Genomic DNA, 18,000 nt, shown 5'->3' on the forward strand with positions numbered 1-18,000 from the left:
AAGAAGAAGGATGGTTTGAGCATACCTAACACACATGCCCCTTCCCAGTCCTGTGGTAACTCCGAATAGGCCTTCTTACCACAGATCCAGTACAAATTTGCTGGGGCTTTCCAACTAGATGTGATAGATAGATCAAACCACACGTCCTTTAAATTGGCATAACTTGCAAACGGGTTAGGTGGTTCTGAGACATTTGAAGCTGACCACCAGGTTGTATTCTTTGTAGTATTATCATAAGCTTTTTGCCCTAGACAAGTTAGTTCTCCTACAGATGTGTTAAACATTATTCCTTTTCTTGCTATGCAAACATAACCTATGATGGAGGTCTTTAATCGCCACTCAGATTTACCTCTAACACTCATTTGATAATCAGCTTGAGAAGATATTATTTGTTCAATTGTCTCAGAACCGGACATTACCTCCTTTGCTTCCCAGGGCCATTGGTCTCCCATATTAGTACCTCCACACACATAGCAGTTGGTCACATTAAGACTACCAGCAATACTCTCGGCTAGATTAATAAACAGGTTCTTAGCATTATGGGGGATCTTATTTTCTACACTCATCTCTTCATAAAAAGAATGGAAAACCTGATGAGTTTGGGATGCTACGGTATCGGTCTCTATCCCTATAAATAATATTGTCCCAGGATCTAAACCCGTCCCATATATCTGAAACCCAAATAAGTTACCGAACCTATCTAAAAATTGTTCAGGATTATTTATAAGTATATGGACTGGGTTACATTCCATAGACTTACAATACGGTTTGGTAGGCAACTTAGTAACAATCATATCCTTATCTACTGTCTGTCCCCAAGTTGCCCACCCCACACAAGACCAATATGGGCAATAATTATAATTCCTATCTGGGCATTTTGGACTTACGTACTTATTTTTACTACTGGGACAAATATACTTATCGTTAGACCCATACGTTCTCTCCCACTTAAGATCCCCGCATACATTCCACGGTTTTCTACCACTTGATATCGCCTTACATGCATCAAATAGCAGAACACCCGAAGAATGTACGGTTTCTAATACTGTTTTATTTATTAGGGTCCCCTGTGAGTCTCCATTCCGGAGGGTCAACCAAATTGTATGGGGTTGATACTCTGGATTGAAGCACTTAGGTTCGCCTACTCCTAAATGGCATACACTATACTCTATACCTAAGTATCTACACCTTGATACATATCCTTTACATTCATATTGTGAATGCCAAATTAGGGTCTGGGAAATATGATTACCTGTTATAGTAGTCTTAATGCAAACCTCGCAGCTAGGTGTGTCGGTACCTCTACCTTCCTGAATAATAAAAAACATAAAAATACACATTATCAAGAGCACTTCTTTCAACGTCTTCATCCTCAGTCTTCGTCCGTGCGATGGCACCTCAGCTTCCAGGATGTAAGGGCTGCAAGGAATTGAGTTCTGCAGGTCCTCTCTTCCCTTCACAGAGGTCCCTTCGAGACACCCTGGCTATGTCACGTGGGTGAGTGGTCTGGCTTTATTATGGCCGACAAAACACTCACTTACTGATCTCTTTAAACACACTTGTAATCCCAATATCTCCTCGTTACTCCGACTGAGTCATGCGCTTTAACCGGATCTTGCAGGGATTCTCTGGATCTGATGTAGCTTGCCAAGAATCTACTGCTGCTGGTTTAACCCTGGAGTGATGAATCCACGGAGTCACTTCAGCCACCTTTATTGCTGTAGGGGTAGACAAAAGAACAACATAAGGACCCCTCCACTTAGGCCCTAACGGTATACTGTTCCACTCTTTAATCCACACTTGATCTCCTGGATGATAGCTATGAGCTATTTGGATAAATATTCACAGGTAATCTATCTTGTACCCATTTCTGTACCTCCTCCATAGTTTTACCCAACTCTACAACCTGCTGCCGGGTAATTCCTTCTCCCAACTGACTCAAATCCCCCCTTAAGTTACCAAATACGGGAGGTGGACGCCCATACATGATTTCAAAAGGTGAGAGACCCATCCTTCTGGTAGGTGTACTACGAATACGTAACAGAGCTATAGGCAAAAGAACATTCCACTTAAGTTGAGTTTCTTGACACATTTTTGCCAATTGGTTCTTAATAGTTCTGTTCATCCTTTCCACTTTCCCAGAGCTCTGAGGCAAATATGCCGTATGAAGTTTCCACTTAATACCAAGCATATGAGTCAGTTGTTGTAGGCACGGGTGAACAAAGGCTGGACCATTATCCGATCCTATAGAACATGGTAGTCCATATCGGGGTATTATTTATCGCAACAGGAATCGTACAACTTCTCCTGCTTTCTCTGTATGAGTAGGACATGCTTCTACCCAACCTGAATAGGTACACACAACTACTAGTAGGTAGCGATGTCCGCCGGATTTAGGCATTACCGTATAGTCTATTTGAAGATCGGACATAGGGAGCCCCCATATACTGGACTCCCGGTGGTTTCACTGGTCCTTGCTTTGCGTTATTCTTAGCACATATTACACATCTTCGTACAATGGCTTGAGTCAAGTTGGACAATTTTGGTATGTAGAAATGTTTTCTGAGAGATTCTTCCATACTATCTCTTCCAGAATGTGTCCCGTTGTGATAGTTTTGGAAAATTTCTACAGCTAGTGATGCTGGAATGACTATTCTTCCATCTTCTAACTGATACCATTTGTTCTCCAGGTACTTCCCAGCTTCAGTCTTTAACCACTCTTCTTCTTGAGCTGTATAAACTGGAGTCCATTGAGACAGTGGAGTCGGTATAAGTGCAGCTATATGTTCCACATATTCCTGTCTTCCTGATTCAGCGGCACGCTTAGCTGCATTATCTGCCATCCGATTTCCTTTGGTTACGTCACCATATCCTTTCAGATGCGCCCGACAATGTATAATACCAACTTCTTTCGGTTCTGTCAGGGTCTTACCTGAGTTGGGAGTCTGTAGCGCAGATATGTTGCTCACCCTTGCAGATAGCCACAGGCAGAGGTGGTCAGGTAAGAATTCACCTGGCCTGTGGGTCTGTGCACGGGGGCTGTGCAGGATGCAGTACCAAATACGCAGGACAGGCAAGGACAGAACCAGCAGGATAGTCGAGGGATAGCCGAGGTCAAAGGATGCCAGAGGTCAGGAACAACGAGGAGTAGCCGAAGTCAAGGGATGCCAGAGGTCAGAATAAACGTAGTCACAAGCCGAGGTCAAATAAACGAAACAGATAAACTGGAACACTGGTACGACACAGCAACACTAGATCAAAGACTTGACACTGAGCACAGGAAGAGGCTGGGTTTAAATACCCTGCTGATGACCGATGAGAGTCAGGTGAGACACAGCCAAGTCAAGGTGCAGCCCCCGGTGTATAAGCCATGCCAGGATGAACAGGACCGGACTCAGTAGTCTCTGTGTAAAGCTGCTGTGGCTCAGAGGTAGAAATCAGGACTAGGACTGATAAGTTCCCCGGTTCAAGTCCCCTGTTGGGAACTCCAGGAGCGGCCACGTCTGGCTGTCTGTCTAACAGGTGAGTACCCTGACAGTACCCCCCCCTTTAAAAACGACCTCTGGGCGTAAGTAGGTTCCTCATCGAAATAATCCGCCTCTCCAGAGTCACTCTCAGAATCCATCGAGTCCCCATAGTGAAAGTCCTCAGTATGGAATCCCTTATTAGCTCGGGATTTCCCAGTACCAGCTTCTGGTACGGCTGACGATCTGTCTAGGTTCCGGGTACAGGTGGCAAGAACTTCCACAACTTCGTCAGGAACAGTGCTCGTAGCTAGCAGTGCTTTTTCGAACACTTCTAGGTCTTTTTTACAGACCGTAGTGCCATTAGAAGCAATGACACAATCCATAGGTAAATCCTTTTCAAGTGGGCAGGAAGTAGTGGTGGTACTACAGGAAGTAACTTTGGCAGTAGATGCAGACGACTCTGGAGCAGGAGGTATAGCATTTTCCATGGAAGCCAAGCCTGGGCAGGAATAACGGCTCCCTTGTAGCTCTTTAGGCTGATATGCGGTGTACACTGGACGAAGAATATTATTACCCAGTCGGAGAGCTGGAGGTCTAGGAAGGCGAACAGGACAAAGCGTGATGAAGTGTCCTCCTTCTCCACAGTAAAAACACAGACCATGGCTTCTCCTTCGGTCCCTCTCCCTAGGTGTGACTTTGCAGTGGACACGTCCAATTTGCATAGGTTCCTCAGGATCAAGTGGAACACAGGATACCTCTGGAGTTCTCCTGGGAACTGGATCATAAGAGGGCATCACTGGGGTGTGGTGATAGTACTCGGTTCCTTGGTAACGTAGACTCCGCGATTTTTTAGTAGGTGGAGCTGGCTTGGGCTTAGTGGTCCTGCACTGTGAGTCCATAGCAATAATAAAGGATTCCCAGCTGACAAGGACAGGACTCTTCCTCTGCAACATTTGGTAAGACCAAACTTTGATGCGTCCAGACAACAGGTTGATAGCCGCTCTGACCCTGATGAAATCCGTGGCATAAGTTCGAGGCTTTAAAGAAAACAATACCTCGCAATCCATCCTGAATGACTGAAAGGACGTTTAGTTACCATCAAATCTGTCGGGCATGATGACAAAGGGTTCCGGAGCTGGATGAACTGCGCCTTTAAGAGAAAAAATTTCTTGCTGCAACTCCGAAACAGTCTGGGCCAGGCTGGACACTTGATGGAGTGAGGATGAGCACATTTCTGCGGACTCCATATTGGTCAAGTCTTTTGTCAGGGTCTTACCTGAGTTGGGAGTCTGTAGCGCAGATATGTTGCTCACCCTTGCAGATAGCCACAGGCCGAGGTGGTCAGGTAAGAATTCACCTGGCCTGTGGGTCTGTGCACGGGGGCTGTGCAGGATGCAGTACCAAATACGCAGGACAGGCAAGGACAGAACCAGCAGGATAGTCGAGGGATAGCCGAGGTCAAAGGATGCCAGAGGTCAGGAACAACGAGGAGTAGCCGAAGTCAAGGGATGCTAGAGGTCAGAATAAACGTAGTCACAAGCCGAGGTCAAATAAACGAAACCGATAAACTGGAACACTGGTACGACACAGCAACACTAGATCAAAGACTTGACACTGAGCACAGGAAGAGGCTGGGTTTAAATACCCTGCTGATGACCGATGAGAGTCAGGTGAGACACAGCCAAGTCAAGGTGCAGCCCCCGGTGTATAAGCCATGCCAGGATGAACAGGACCGGACTCAGTAGTCTCTGTGTAAAGCTGCTGTGGCTCAGAGGTAGAAATCAGGACTAGGACTGATAAGTTCCCCGGTTCAAGTCCCCTGTTGGGAACTCCAGGAGCGGCCACTGGCTGTCTGTCTAACAGGTGAGTACCCTGACAGGTTCCCACACGGCTTCCAGTAGTTGCAATATTTCAGCTGCGTACTTAATTTCTTTACCCTCTGAATTCAATAGTCCTCTTTCTTTATACAAAGCTCCATGGGCATGAGTGGTTAAAAACGCATACTTGGAGTCCGTGTAGATGTTCACTCTTAAACCTTCTGCCAATTGTAACACTCGTGTTAGTGCAATTAATTCTGCCTTCTGTGCCGATGTTCCTTTTGACAATGGCCGACAATGGCCGACCTTGTCTATGGTAGTCACTGCATATCCTGCATAGCGAATCCCTTCTTTCACATAACTACTGCCGTCCGTATAATACTGGACATCAGGGTTCTGGATAGGAAAATCACGAAGGTCCGGTCTACTTGAGAACACTTCATCCATCACCACCAGGCAATCATGTTGACTCTCAGTAGGTTGTGGCAAAAGGGTAGCTGGATTCAAGGTATTAACAGTCTCTAAATGCACTCTTGGGTTTTCACACAACATAGCTTGATACTTAGTCATGCGGCTGTTACTAAACCAATGATTGCCTTTATAGTCTAGCAACGTTTGTACTGCGTGCGGGACTCGCACGTAGAGTTCCTGACCCAGAGTGAGCTTATCAGCTTCGGCTACCAGCAGGGCGGCGGCCGCTACAGCTCTTAGACAAGGTGGAAGACCACTGGCCACTGCATCCAGTTGTTTGGACATATATGCAACAGGTCTTTGCCATGATCCCAAGTACTGTGTCAATACTCCCACAGCCATTCTTCTTTGCTCGTGTACATATAAGTAGAATGGACGTGTATGATCAGGTAGACCTAATGCTGGGGCACTCATCAAAGCCTTCTTCACATCTTCAAATGCCTTTTGCTGTTCAGGGGTCCACAGGAAGGGATCGTTTTCTGTACCTTTTATAGCTGCATAAAGAGGTTTCGCCAATATCGCATAACTGGGAATCCATATCCTACAGAAGCCTGCTGCCCCCAAGAATCCCCACACTTGTCTTCTATTCTTGGGTATTGGTATTTGGCATACAGCTTCTTTTCTCTCTGGCCCCATTATCCTTTGACCTTCAGAGATATGGAATCCCAGATACTTGACAGTTGGCTGACACAACTGAGCTTTCTTCCTGGACACCTTGTATCCTGCCTTCCAGAGAAGGTGTAGTAGATCATGTGTTGCTTGCTGACATATTTCTCTTGTAACTGCCGCTTTCAACAAATCATCTACATATTGCAATAGTACACACTCTCCTGGGATGGACTTGAAATCCAGTAAGTCTTGACTTAAAGCTGATCCAAATAGCGTGGGTGAATTTTTAAACCCTTGGGGCAGTCTTGTCCAAGTCATCTGGCGTTTCAAGCCCGTTACAGCATTTTCCCATTGGAATGCGAAGATACACTGGCTTTCCGCAGCAATTCGAAGGCAAAAGAAGGCATCTTTGAGATCTAAGACAGTGAAATAGGTAGCCCCGCCCGGAATTAAAGCAAGCAGGTTATATGGATTGGGCACAACTGGGTGTATACTTACGACCGCATCATTGACTGCTCTCAAGTCCTGCACAGGGCGATACTCATCTGTACCGGGCTTTTGAACAGGCAACAATGGGGTGTTCCAGGGGGAAGTACAGAATTTTAGGATACCATACCGTATGAACTTATCTAAATACGATTGTATATTCTTCTTGGCCTTTTGTGGGATATGATATTGCCTTAAGCTCACTGGATAGACCCCAAGTTTCAGTTCGATTCGAATTGGTGGGATATTGCGAGCAAGTCCTGGTGGGTTGTTCTCTGCCCACACTCCTGGTATATTAAACAAGGATTTATCACTCTTAGGGTTTTGGCTAGTCAACGCTGTATAAAGTCGCCACTCTTCTTCCTTTGGTACAGTTATTGTCATTATACCTGAAGGTCCATTGAACTTTAAAGATGTTGTTCCATTTGGTAGAAACGTTATCTGCGCTTGTAGTTTTGACAACAAATCACGTCCTAACAGTTGGACTGGACATTCAGGCATATAAAGGAATTGACGTTTTACTACTTGGCCTCCCAATGTACAGAGTCGACTTTTAAGAACCGGTTTAGCAGCACTCCTTCCAGTTGCTCCTATTACGGTGATAGTTCTTCCGGATGGAGGAGCAACTAGGTCAGTCACCACCGAATGTTCAGCACCAGTTTCGATCATGAACGCACTCCTTTTTCCCCCTATTGATACATCGACCATAGGCTCCGCTCGGCCAAGGGGGATAGAGCCCGGTCGGTATCAATAGTCCTCCATGACCGTGTCAGCCAATCCTACAAAGTCCCTATCTTCTCTATCGCGGGATCTCTGCGCTGCTGGATAATACCTGTCTTCTCTAACACTTCCTCTATTGCTACCATTATTCCCTCCAGGACCTCCTCTACCTCTCGCTCTGCCTCTATAATTACCATATCCTGCCCTAGGTCTGTCTCTCTCATATTGTTCCCTTCGCGGACACTCACTTCTCCAATGCCCTTCTTCCCTACAGTATGCGCCCTGATTTCTACTCAGGGGTTCCCCATTCCACTTACTATCGCCTCTATCTGTTCCCCTATATACTTCCTTTTCCCTTCTATCTACGCCTGCGATTGCTACCGCTAGCATATCTGCCTTTCTACGCATCTTGCGCTCTTCCTCTTTCTTTGTCTCTGTTTCCCTGTTCATGTACACTTTATTCGCTACCTCCATTAGTTGGGTTATGGACATCCCTACAAACCCTTCTAACTTTTGTAGCTTGCGCTTTATATCTCCGTAGGCTTGGCTGACAAAGGCAGAGTTAACCATCCGGGAATTCTCAGGGGCCTCCGGATTAAAGGGGGTATACAAACGGTATGCCTCCAATAATCGGTCATAAAAGACACTGGGCGATTCATCACATTTCTGCAATACCTCAGCCGTCTTAGATATGTTAATCACCTTCTTTCCTCCAGCTTTCATGCCAGCAAGAATAGCGTCCCTGTATGCTTTTAAATGGGCCATATCTGCGCCATTGATATTCCATTCCGGATCAGTGTTTGGATAATGTGCTGCGGCCCATGCTACCGGATTGGCCTGATTTTGTGTACGGGCCACTTCTTCCAGCGCTTTAATTGCCGCTTGGTTTATCCTTGTCCTTTCCTCGTTATTAAACAAGGTCATAAGCAGTTGCTGGCAATCAGCCCAAGTGGGATTATGTGTCTGGACTATGGAGGTAAACAAATCCGTCATGGCTTGAGGCTTTTCGATGTATAAGGAGTTATGGGTCTTCCAATTAAATAGATCAGTAGTTGTGAAGGGAACATAAACGAATACTGGATCAGCATATTGTATCTGGCCGTCACCGTTAATGTGTGTCGGGCCAGGTGTCAGTCGAAGTGGCATTTGATAATGTCGGGGTTGTAGGGTACCGGTCAATTGTTGGGTTAGTATGGGGCTTCGTTTAGGAACGTCAGTTAGGGGTTCCGGTCGAGGGGTAGTAAGACAAGGGGATGGGGACGCTTTACTGAGGGGGAGGTCGGTGAGTAAAATATTCCAGGCCGGGCTAGGAGGAGCCTGACCAGGAACTAGAAATGGCGCCAAATCTGGGTAGGTGGAGTTGACAGAGGTAGGTACTGAGAGGGGAGGGTTTAAAACAAGAGGGCTGGGCTCTGAGCTAGAGGAGGAAGTAGGTGGGGACAACGGGGCAAGGGGAGGAGCGTTTCCAGCAGCACCTCCTCTTCCGGTGGAGGAGTAAGGGGGCGGCATAGGGATCTCAGACTCAGGAGGCGTGTCCAAAATGGGCGTAATTACGGCCTTAGTGGACAAGCGAGTCCTGGCCACCATGAGGCGACATTGTTCCTCGTGGCATACTCGGATCCATTTTGGCGAGTCTTTTACGGCCTGCCTCCAACAATCAATATATGGAAACTGGCCGTAAAGTTCAGGCCTACCTGATACAGCCACGTGTACACGCTGTACCAGAGTAGGATCCAAACTGCCACGTGGCGGCCATGCGGCAAAGTAGGCCATTCCCTACTACACAATGTAATCAAGCGTGCTGGAGACATCTTTACCCCAAAATCACATACTGTATATCCCTTTTTAAAATTCTTTATCATACATCCTAAGGGATCCAAAATCGTCGAATCTGACGCGCCCATACTTAACAATGGAGCGTTGTTTCCAACAGAAACTATACAAACACTCTACCAACGGTCACACCCGTTCCCTCGGCAACAGCACCATGTGGTACAGTTACCAAGTGAAACGCACACAACAAAACACTCAGGGAATTCCCGTACACACACAGCTGTTACACCAGTCACTAAGTAACTAATACTGTGCCCTTTGGCGAAACTATACGGTCACCCACGCTATAATTCCCTATATCTGAATTACCCGTCTATAACATACCCCAGTAACATAGTCTTTACAAACAGTAGTTACAGTACGGTTAGCATAGGTTAAAGTACAATTTAAAGTCACAGTACAATTAGTAGTGGTTATGGTGTTAAAACATGCAACATAGACGACAATTATTAGTACTTATTTACAGTATCAGTAATTATACATGGTTATGGTACCGTGCGCTATAATACAGTTACACACTATTCACACTCTCGCTAGACGGCAGAGCTCACGCTATCTAGCAAGATATACACGCTACTAAAAACAATCTTTAACACATATACAATTCCCAACTAATCTATTGGCCAGTACCTTGATGGACTACCTAAAACTATCTACATCCGTTTTGGTTAGCCACACTGCCCAAGCACCACATATAGCGAACTAGAGGGCGGAATTTACAACAGCACCCTTTTAGTCTATTTACTCTATCAAAAATCTAGTGGGTTCCAAATTTACACGCCTTCCCACTTAGCCAAGATAGGTTGAGATCTAGCGAACCGAATTTACACAGACGCCGCTTAGTCTCCCGGTCCCTCTGACCTAGCGAACAAAATATACACCCTAGAACACTAGTCTAGACAAGACACCGGTGTCCGGCTAGGGCTATTTACACCAGAACCCTGCCTGACTCCAAACCAAAATTAAACGGGCTTACTAAAGGGCGTTTAATTGAGCGGTGCGCCTTCGCTCCTTCCCTCCACTGGAGGGGGCAGATTCCAAATAACCCCTTATGGGCCTACCGCACAATCGGTATCCAATACCCCTAGTGGGTCCGCCGTCTAAAACAGCGGTCATCTTATCTCCTCGTTCCTGAACCTGGGTTCACACTCATCGACGGGGACACCCCAGCACTTACTACGAAGAGGCCGATGATCTCCTGGACAACAGACCAGTGGCGCCGAGACGAAAGGAGGTCCACGCAGAAGTTCAGGGGTGCAGCCGTAGAGAACGTGGGCAAAGATAGACCGTCTCACGCCTCTGCTTCTCAGCTACCGTTGAGCGATGAGCTTCCCGGCCAATGCACCAAATGATACCGGAGAAACTGACGGAAGCCAAGCACAGAGAGATGGACACAGGTTTCTTCAGGAAGGAAGAGATTCTTTATTCGATTCACCGACCGGGACTCAGAGGGACTAATGTCACCAAAAAACAGCAAAGTCTGAGTCCTGATCATACAGTGTAGGTCCCTTATATAGGCAGTAGCTCCTCCCATAATCAGTTCAACCTACACATACTCTTATCTAATCAACCGAATAGAGACTAAAATCCTGTTTGACCACATGGCTTGCCCAGCACAATGGAGGAGGGAAAATACTCGTATATCCTGTATTCCTACTTATGCTCCTTACACTACTGATTGTATCTTAGCTACGTGTAACTGACTTAACTGGTACATCAACATATGCAAATGCACATACCACGTGGCAATCTTGTCCTAGTAAATTTATTTTTACTGAGATTCCACCACATAATAATAGTGAATAAAGTTGCATTTTTATTCAGATTCAACTATTGATAATGAAAGACACTGTAAGAAGGTTTATTTAATCCGCCTCTCGGACAGCCAAATTACAGAGCTGGTGGGAGATGGTCATCGAAGGGTCAAGGAAGCAGCGCCTTCCACATGGCTGCAGTTTGTTCCTGAGCACTAGGATCCGAAGAATAATCCAGAAGGTCACCATTCCACATGCCCACGCCTCTCAGACCACCCGTCTTTACATAAGCTACTTTCAGAGAAATGCTCTCAGGGTCATCGTACCAGACCTGGTGGACACTGCCAGATTTATCCTACAGAAAAATTAAAGGAGCAGAGTGCAGATAATATATTAACCTTTATTAAAATGAGCAGCATTCCTTGTTCCGTGCGTTTCCCAACGTGGCTCGCAGAGACATGGTACAAACCTTGTAATTGTAGAATGGAGATTTCTGCTGATCATCCCATAGCCTTCCACTACTGGATCCATTCACCTGCTTCATGATGGCACGGTACGACACCTGGACTCCTGCCGCATCACTGCAGGGGGCGCCCCGAAAAGGCCGTTTAAAAAGAGCACATTTATTATCCTGAGAGGGAGGAAAAACAACTCATTTGTCCTGGCCACATGCATAGTAGGGATCACTATATACACTGAACCAATTAAATGTTACAGCAAAGTAAGAGCAGGGCCATCTTTAATTTTGATTGGACCCTGGGCAAGCATTTACTTGGGCCCCCTGACTACATATAGATACACACAAATACACTACCTGACACACATGCAGATACACACTGACCACATATGGATACACTGACACACACACACAGATACAAACACTGACATACATGCAGATACAAAGGTACACACACTGACTACATATAGATACACTGACACACATACAGACACACAGATACACAACCTGACACATGCAGATATACAGATACACACACTGACACATGTGGACAACATACAGATACAGAGACACATTCTGAAAGACGTACTGATACCGACTCACCGACTCACACACAGACAGCCATACTGAAACACATATACACAAAGACATACTGAACCACACAGACACTGAGACTCTCACACACACAGACATACAGATACACTGACAGACATACACAGATACATACAAACTGACACACACACACACACATTCAGACACTCATGCAAAATTTGATAACCACCCTCCAGTTTCTTACCTTTTCCTGGAGGGTGGCTTCCCTGGGGTCCAGTGGGGTAGCTGGGAGTTAAGCTCTCGCTCTCTCCCGGCCTGGCCCCCTCCGGAACAGCTCCTTCCTCCCGCACGGCTCCTGTTTCTGTGGGAGGAAGTGACGCGCGGCTGTCACTTCCTCCCAGTGCTGCCGAAAAGTAAGGGCCCGGTCACGCTGTTAAAGCGCCACAGCACCTGACCGGGCCCTTGCTGACACAGGCCCACCGGGTGGCCCTAAGTGCATGGGCCACCCGATGGGCCCCCATAGTTTGCGGGCAGAGGGCAAATGGGGCATCTGCCTTGGGCCCCCCAGCAGGCCCCGTTTGCCCTGCGTTAAAGACGGCCCTGAGTAAGAGTAACCCTTTCAGGACAGCAGGCCACCTGTTTTGAAGAGGGTTATAAAGTGCTTTGTGTGAATCATAAAGGTCAGCATTAAAAAACCCTCTGTGATGGTACTTACTCCTAGTAAAAAGACATAATTCCAGCGGTACATATATCCCTAAAATATGGTCACTGCCTCAAACCCTGGGTTGGAAACCTGGTCAGATCACCACACCAGTAAGTGTCCTTGGACAAGACACTTATTCATATCTACCTACAGTTGTGATCATAATTATTCAACCCCCATTGAAAATCAGGTTTATTGTCAACATTTACAAACTTTGAGCCGTTTGCAATAAACAAATCAAACAAAAGTAATTAAAATAGCTCAACACATCAAATACAACTTATAATGACTTCTCCAGTCTCAAAATTAGTCAACCCCATTCATTGCCAGCATATTTAGTACTTAGTAGACCCTTTTTGCTGTTATGACCTGCTGCAAATGAGATGCATAGCCAGACACCAGCTTCTGGCAGCGCTGCTGAGGAATCTTAGCTCATTTTTCATGACCAATATCCTCCAGCTCAGTAATATTCTAGTGTTTAGGTGCTGCAACGACCGTCTTCAAATCCCACCAGAGATTTTCTATGGAGTTCAAGTTAGGCGACTGTAGAATTTGCCACTGTAGAATTTTCCAGGACTTCCAAACCTTGGTGGAATTGAGGTATGCTTGGGATCACTGTCTTGCTGGATTGCAAAAACAAGATGACCTGAAGTTTTTGTGGCGGGACCGCTGCCTGTTCGTAAATTGCCGTGTGTCATTCCCCATATTTCTCCCCTATAGTGTGCTGTATTCTTGTATTTTACCTACTCCCCATTCGGGAGGCCCCATACGAACGAGTTCTGTTCGCCCCCCGAACGAGGACCACCTCGATACCCCATTTAGATACCCCGTTAACGAGGTGTGAAAACCACAAACAGCAAGTGACGCCTCGGTGCGTGCCAACCCTGGGTTGTGGCCGGTTCGTTATACGAATGCCGTTCAGGGGGAGCATTCACGGATTGTTTCCCACCTCGTTTGGCTCCTGAATGAGGACCTCCCCAGTGCCCCTTGGAGTGTTCACACCAATCCATTAGAATGTTGGCAACTTTCAACATAAGTGTGAAACCTCAAGGGAAGTAATTAATAAGCGCTTGCCTGGGTGGCCGCCATTCGTACAGAAGAACGCCGGCCAGTGGGATCGTTCGTGTCCCGAAAGGAGATGCTTCCCTTGCCTGGTTTCACCCAGGGATCACACGAACAGAGAGGGTTCGGGACAGTTGTTGTTCTGGGGGTCCTAGGATTGATGGGATCACTCTGGAGACAATGGCGGTTTGGTGGGTTTCTGCGCCTGGGAGCCCAGGAGGTGGGAGTCTTTCCTACACTGGGACTCCCAGGTAAAGAGGGTCCTGGGAAGAAGACCCCCCTGCCACTGGAAGTGGGAAACCCTGTATTTGGGTGGTGGGAACTGGGGACAAAGGCACTGGAGTTCCTGTCACATGCAATGGCCTGAGTGGTGGGAGCAAAGGACAAAAAGGACTGGGGTCCGGTTCTGTTATACGACCCGAGGGAGGGGGAGGACATTGTATGGGGAAAGGTGTAAAGGATCCTGCTATCCGTGCAGCACTGATCCTTGTAGCGTCTCCCGAAATCCAAGCTGAAAAGAGTGAAGTAGTGATTATAGCTCCCAATCCCCCAAACATGAGTCGAGACTTCATGAAGGGGTAAAACGAATGTGTTTATTGATGGCCAAAATCAGCCCTTTTATGATGGTCTCCCAGCAAGGGAACTCCCACATGGGACCTTGTGGAAGACTGTAACAAAATATGCAGAACCAATCAGTATACAGTACAATTCTTATACACACCCACAGGAAGAGTGTAACCCCTCCTCTCTATCCTGGAGATAATTAACTTAAGTGGTTGCAGAGAACCTAATTATCTCCGGGCAGAGAGAAACATGTGCTTTTTACCTTTTAACAAAACTGTATTAAAATCAATAACTCATGTTTCGCTGAACGAAGTCCCCATGTTCCACACACCCCCAGATAGCTTGGATCTGAGCGCATATTATAGGCGAATAGCGCTCAGATCCCACGAACACAGTTCTCAATAACGTCGAGTAAAGTTTAAGTTCACCAGCTGTGATGGAAGTTAAACTGCACAAACCCACATACGAGTGTAACAGGGGAAATGTACAATCCAAGCAAGTAAGGCGAATGATGTGATCCAGAGACAGAGGGCTCTGTCCCAAGTGTCTTAAGACCCCATGACTTAACGGGCCAGCATCCCAGGGTAAGAGGCTAGCAATCCGGCTCCTCCAAGAGATAGGGGGGCAGGGCAGTTTGTCACATGCAGACCCAGTGACAAAAGCCATTTTGTCACACATCTCCCCTTTTCCAAATGGACTAACAGGGTATCTGACCTCCTGCCGGTCAGTGCCCTTGTTAGTCCAGCAGCCCACCCACAAAACAGAAACAGCAGTACAGCCCCCCCACAATAACTTTCTATACCTGAGTGAGAGAAAAACTTGTCCATGTCCAGGTGCCTCACCACGGCTGTGTGTGGGACTGGTAGGCTGCCTTGGTGGGTGGCTGAGTGGGCAGAGACCAGCGGTACTCTGCCCTGGTACCAGCACTACTACGTGAGTAGTCCGGTTGAAGCCTGGTTGCTGGAGACCGACTGTCTCCCCTTTAACTGCACAGCTCTGCTGCTGGAGACCGACTGTCTCCCCTTTTTCTATACAGCTCTGCTGCTGGAGACCAACTGTCTCCCCTTTAGCTGCACAGCTCTGCTGCTGGAGACCAACTGTCTCCCCTTTAGCTGTACAGCTCTGCTGCTGGAGACCGACGGTCTCTACTCCTAATACAGTGTCCTGCTGCTGGGGGAAAGGAGACTGGGCTCTCTATTCCCTGCTGGACACACTGCCGCTGGGGAATGGAAACTAGGCTCCCAAATCCCCGCAGGACTGGTGAAGAGACCTCGGTCCCATCTCCACCTGCCGACTGTGGATCCTCCCCGGACCAGTCTATGAGGTCCCCTACCTCTGCAGCTGGTAGCGGAGCAGGGTGTACCTCAGCCGGGTCTTGCCAGTGGTAGTGCTGCAGGTTAGGCTGTGAGTGGATCAAGCTGAGCAGATGTTGGTACTCCTGCTCCAGCTCCCACTCCCTTCTGACCAGGAATGTTAGATCTGCTCTCACCCCCCTTTCGGGAGGCCAATCGTGTAGGTCTCCCCTGTAGTCCATAAGGTCACAGAATCTGGACTCTCCCGTGCTCCCAAAATCCATTTCGTCAAAGGACTCCCATAATAGACCAGGGCCATTGTAATCCTCACCCTCGGGTCTGTGGTATTCCTCCGTCCAGGGAGCCTGCCGCACTGTGTCCCACCATAGTGCCTGGTATGCATCCTCTAACCAGGTCTCCTGCCATACCAGGGTCTCGAGCTCCGACACCCACTCCTTCAGGGGCTGCTCCCCCAGCAGAGGCTTTCGCAGCGCCAATCGCATTCGCAACCTCTGCTCCTCGCTGGGGAGACTCTCGCTCCGTTGTCGCTGCATGTCCTCCATGGCCTCGTGCCATACGCCTTACCGGGCTGCATCCCTGTAATCCGGGTGCTCCTCCTCATGGAACGCTGTCCAGGAACTAGCTGATTCCATGCTACTGTAGCCAGGGGCACTGTACGAATACTAGTGTTGCCCTAATTATAAATCCATGGTACCGGTGTCGCTAGGATGCTATTCACTACTTGATTCGGTTCTGTATATCCATTCAGGAGAAAATCACGCCGCTTGCCACCAGTGTAAAGGATCCTGCTATCCGTGCAGCACTGATCCTTGTAGCGTCTCCCGAAATCCAAGCTGAAAAGAGTGAAGTAGTGATTATAGCTCCCAATCCCCCAAACATGAGTCAAGACTTCATGAAGGGGTAAAACGAATGTGTTTATTGATGGCCAAAATCAGCCCTTTTATGATGGTCTCCCAGCAAGGGAACTCCCACATGGGACCTTGTGGAAGACTGTAACAAAATATGCAGAACCAATCAGTATACAGTACAATTCTTATACACACCCACAGGAAGAGTGTAACCCCTCCTCTGTATCCTGGAGATAATTAACTTAAGTGGTTGCAGAGAACCTAATTATCTCCGGGCAGAGAGAAACATGTGCTTTTTACCTTTTAACAAAACTGTATTAAAATCAATAACTCATGTTTCGCTGAACGAAGTCCCCATGTTCCACACACCCCCAGATAGCTTGGATCTGAGCGCATATTATAGGCGAATAGCGCTCAGATCCCACGAACACAGTTCTCAATAACGTCGAGTAAAGTTTAAGTTCACCAGCTGTGATGGAAGTTAAACTGCACGAACCCACATACGAGTGTAACAGGGGAAATGTACAATCCAAGCAAGTAAGGCGAATGATGTGATCCAGAGACAGAGGGCTCTGTCCCAAGTGTCTTAAGACCCCATGACTTAACGGGCCAGCATCCCAGGGTAAGAGGCTAGCAATCCAGCTCCTCCAAGAGATAGGGGGGCAGGGCAGTTTGTCACATGCAGACCCAGTGACAAAAGCCATTTTGTCACAAAAGGTATAAAGCCAAGTGTGGCCAATAAAGCTGTTGTTGTATTCTGGAACTGGGTGTCGTCCAGTTACTGGGGGAAATGGGTCTTTTACTTCATTAATAGCGGGGGTAACCAGTCGAGTTACCCAGGGCCCGCTACAACTGGTGGCAAGCGGTGGGATCCCACGTCCAAGCCGAACAGACTCATGGACTATACGTCCCTGAAACAACCAACGTTACAATATTTGTGTGAAGCCAGAGGGATAACCCCTGGCCATCGTAACAAAGCAGAATTGACCGCTGCCCTCATGGAAGATGACCACGTGCGCAATGAGGCAGCTACCCTCCAGCCAAAGATCGGAGAAGATGATGAACTACACAAAGAGGTGGTCCGGCGCCTGTCCTTGAAACAAAGCATTGAAAGTCATGTTTCAGTGTTTGTATTACTTAACAGAGTTTTGTGTCATCTGTAATGTGAGCAAGATATTACTTTGCTGCAGAGGGATTTAGATAGACTGGGGGACTGGGCACTCAAATGGCAGATGAAATTTAATGTTGAAATATGCAAAGTTATGCACAAGCAACGTATACCCTTAATGGAAGCGAATTAGGGATAACAACACACAAAAAGGACTTGGGGATTGTTATAGACAA

The 18,000-nt window shown here is 47.3% G+C and overlaps 1 protein-coding gene across 1 annotated transcript in view; it reads right to left on the bottom strand.

Annotated features, from left to right (window-relative positions):
* Positions 1 to 11,196: 11,196 nt before the first annotated feature.
* The window catches only part of CTBS (chitobiase), an 89,676-nt gene continuing 82,872 nt past the window's right edge, over positions 11,197 to 18,000 (bottom strand). Inside the window, exons 6-7 of the mRNA XM_063427627.1 lie at positions 11,627 to 11,788; positions 11,197 to 11,512 (exon numbers count right to left, since the gene is read on the bottom strand). Coding sequence (XP_063283697.1) covers positions 11,327 to 11,512; positions 11,627 to 11,788 — 348 coding nt within the window. The 3' untranslated portion in view covers positions 11,197 to 11,326. The remainder of the gene's footprint in view (positions 11,513 to 11,626; positions 11,789 to 18,000) is intronic.

Source organism: Pelobates fuscus, chromosome 7, assembly GCF_036172605.1.
Source record: "Pelobates fuscus isolate aPelFus1 chromosome 7, aPelFus1.pri, whole genome shotgun sequence".
Classification (NCBI taxonomy): Eukaryota; Metazoa; Chordata; class Amphibia; order Anura; family Pelobatidae; genus Pelobates; species Pelobates fuscus.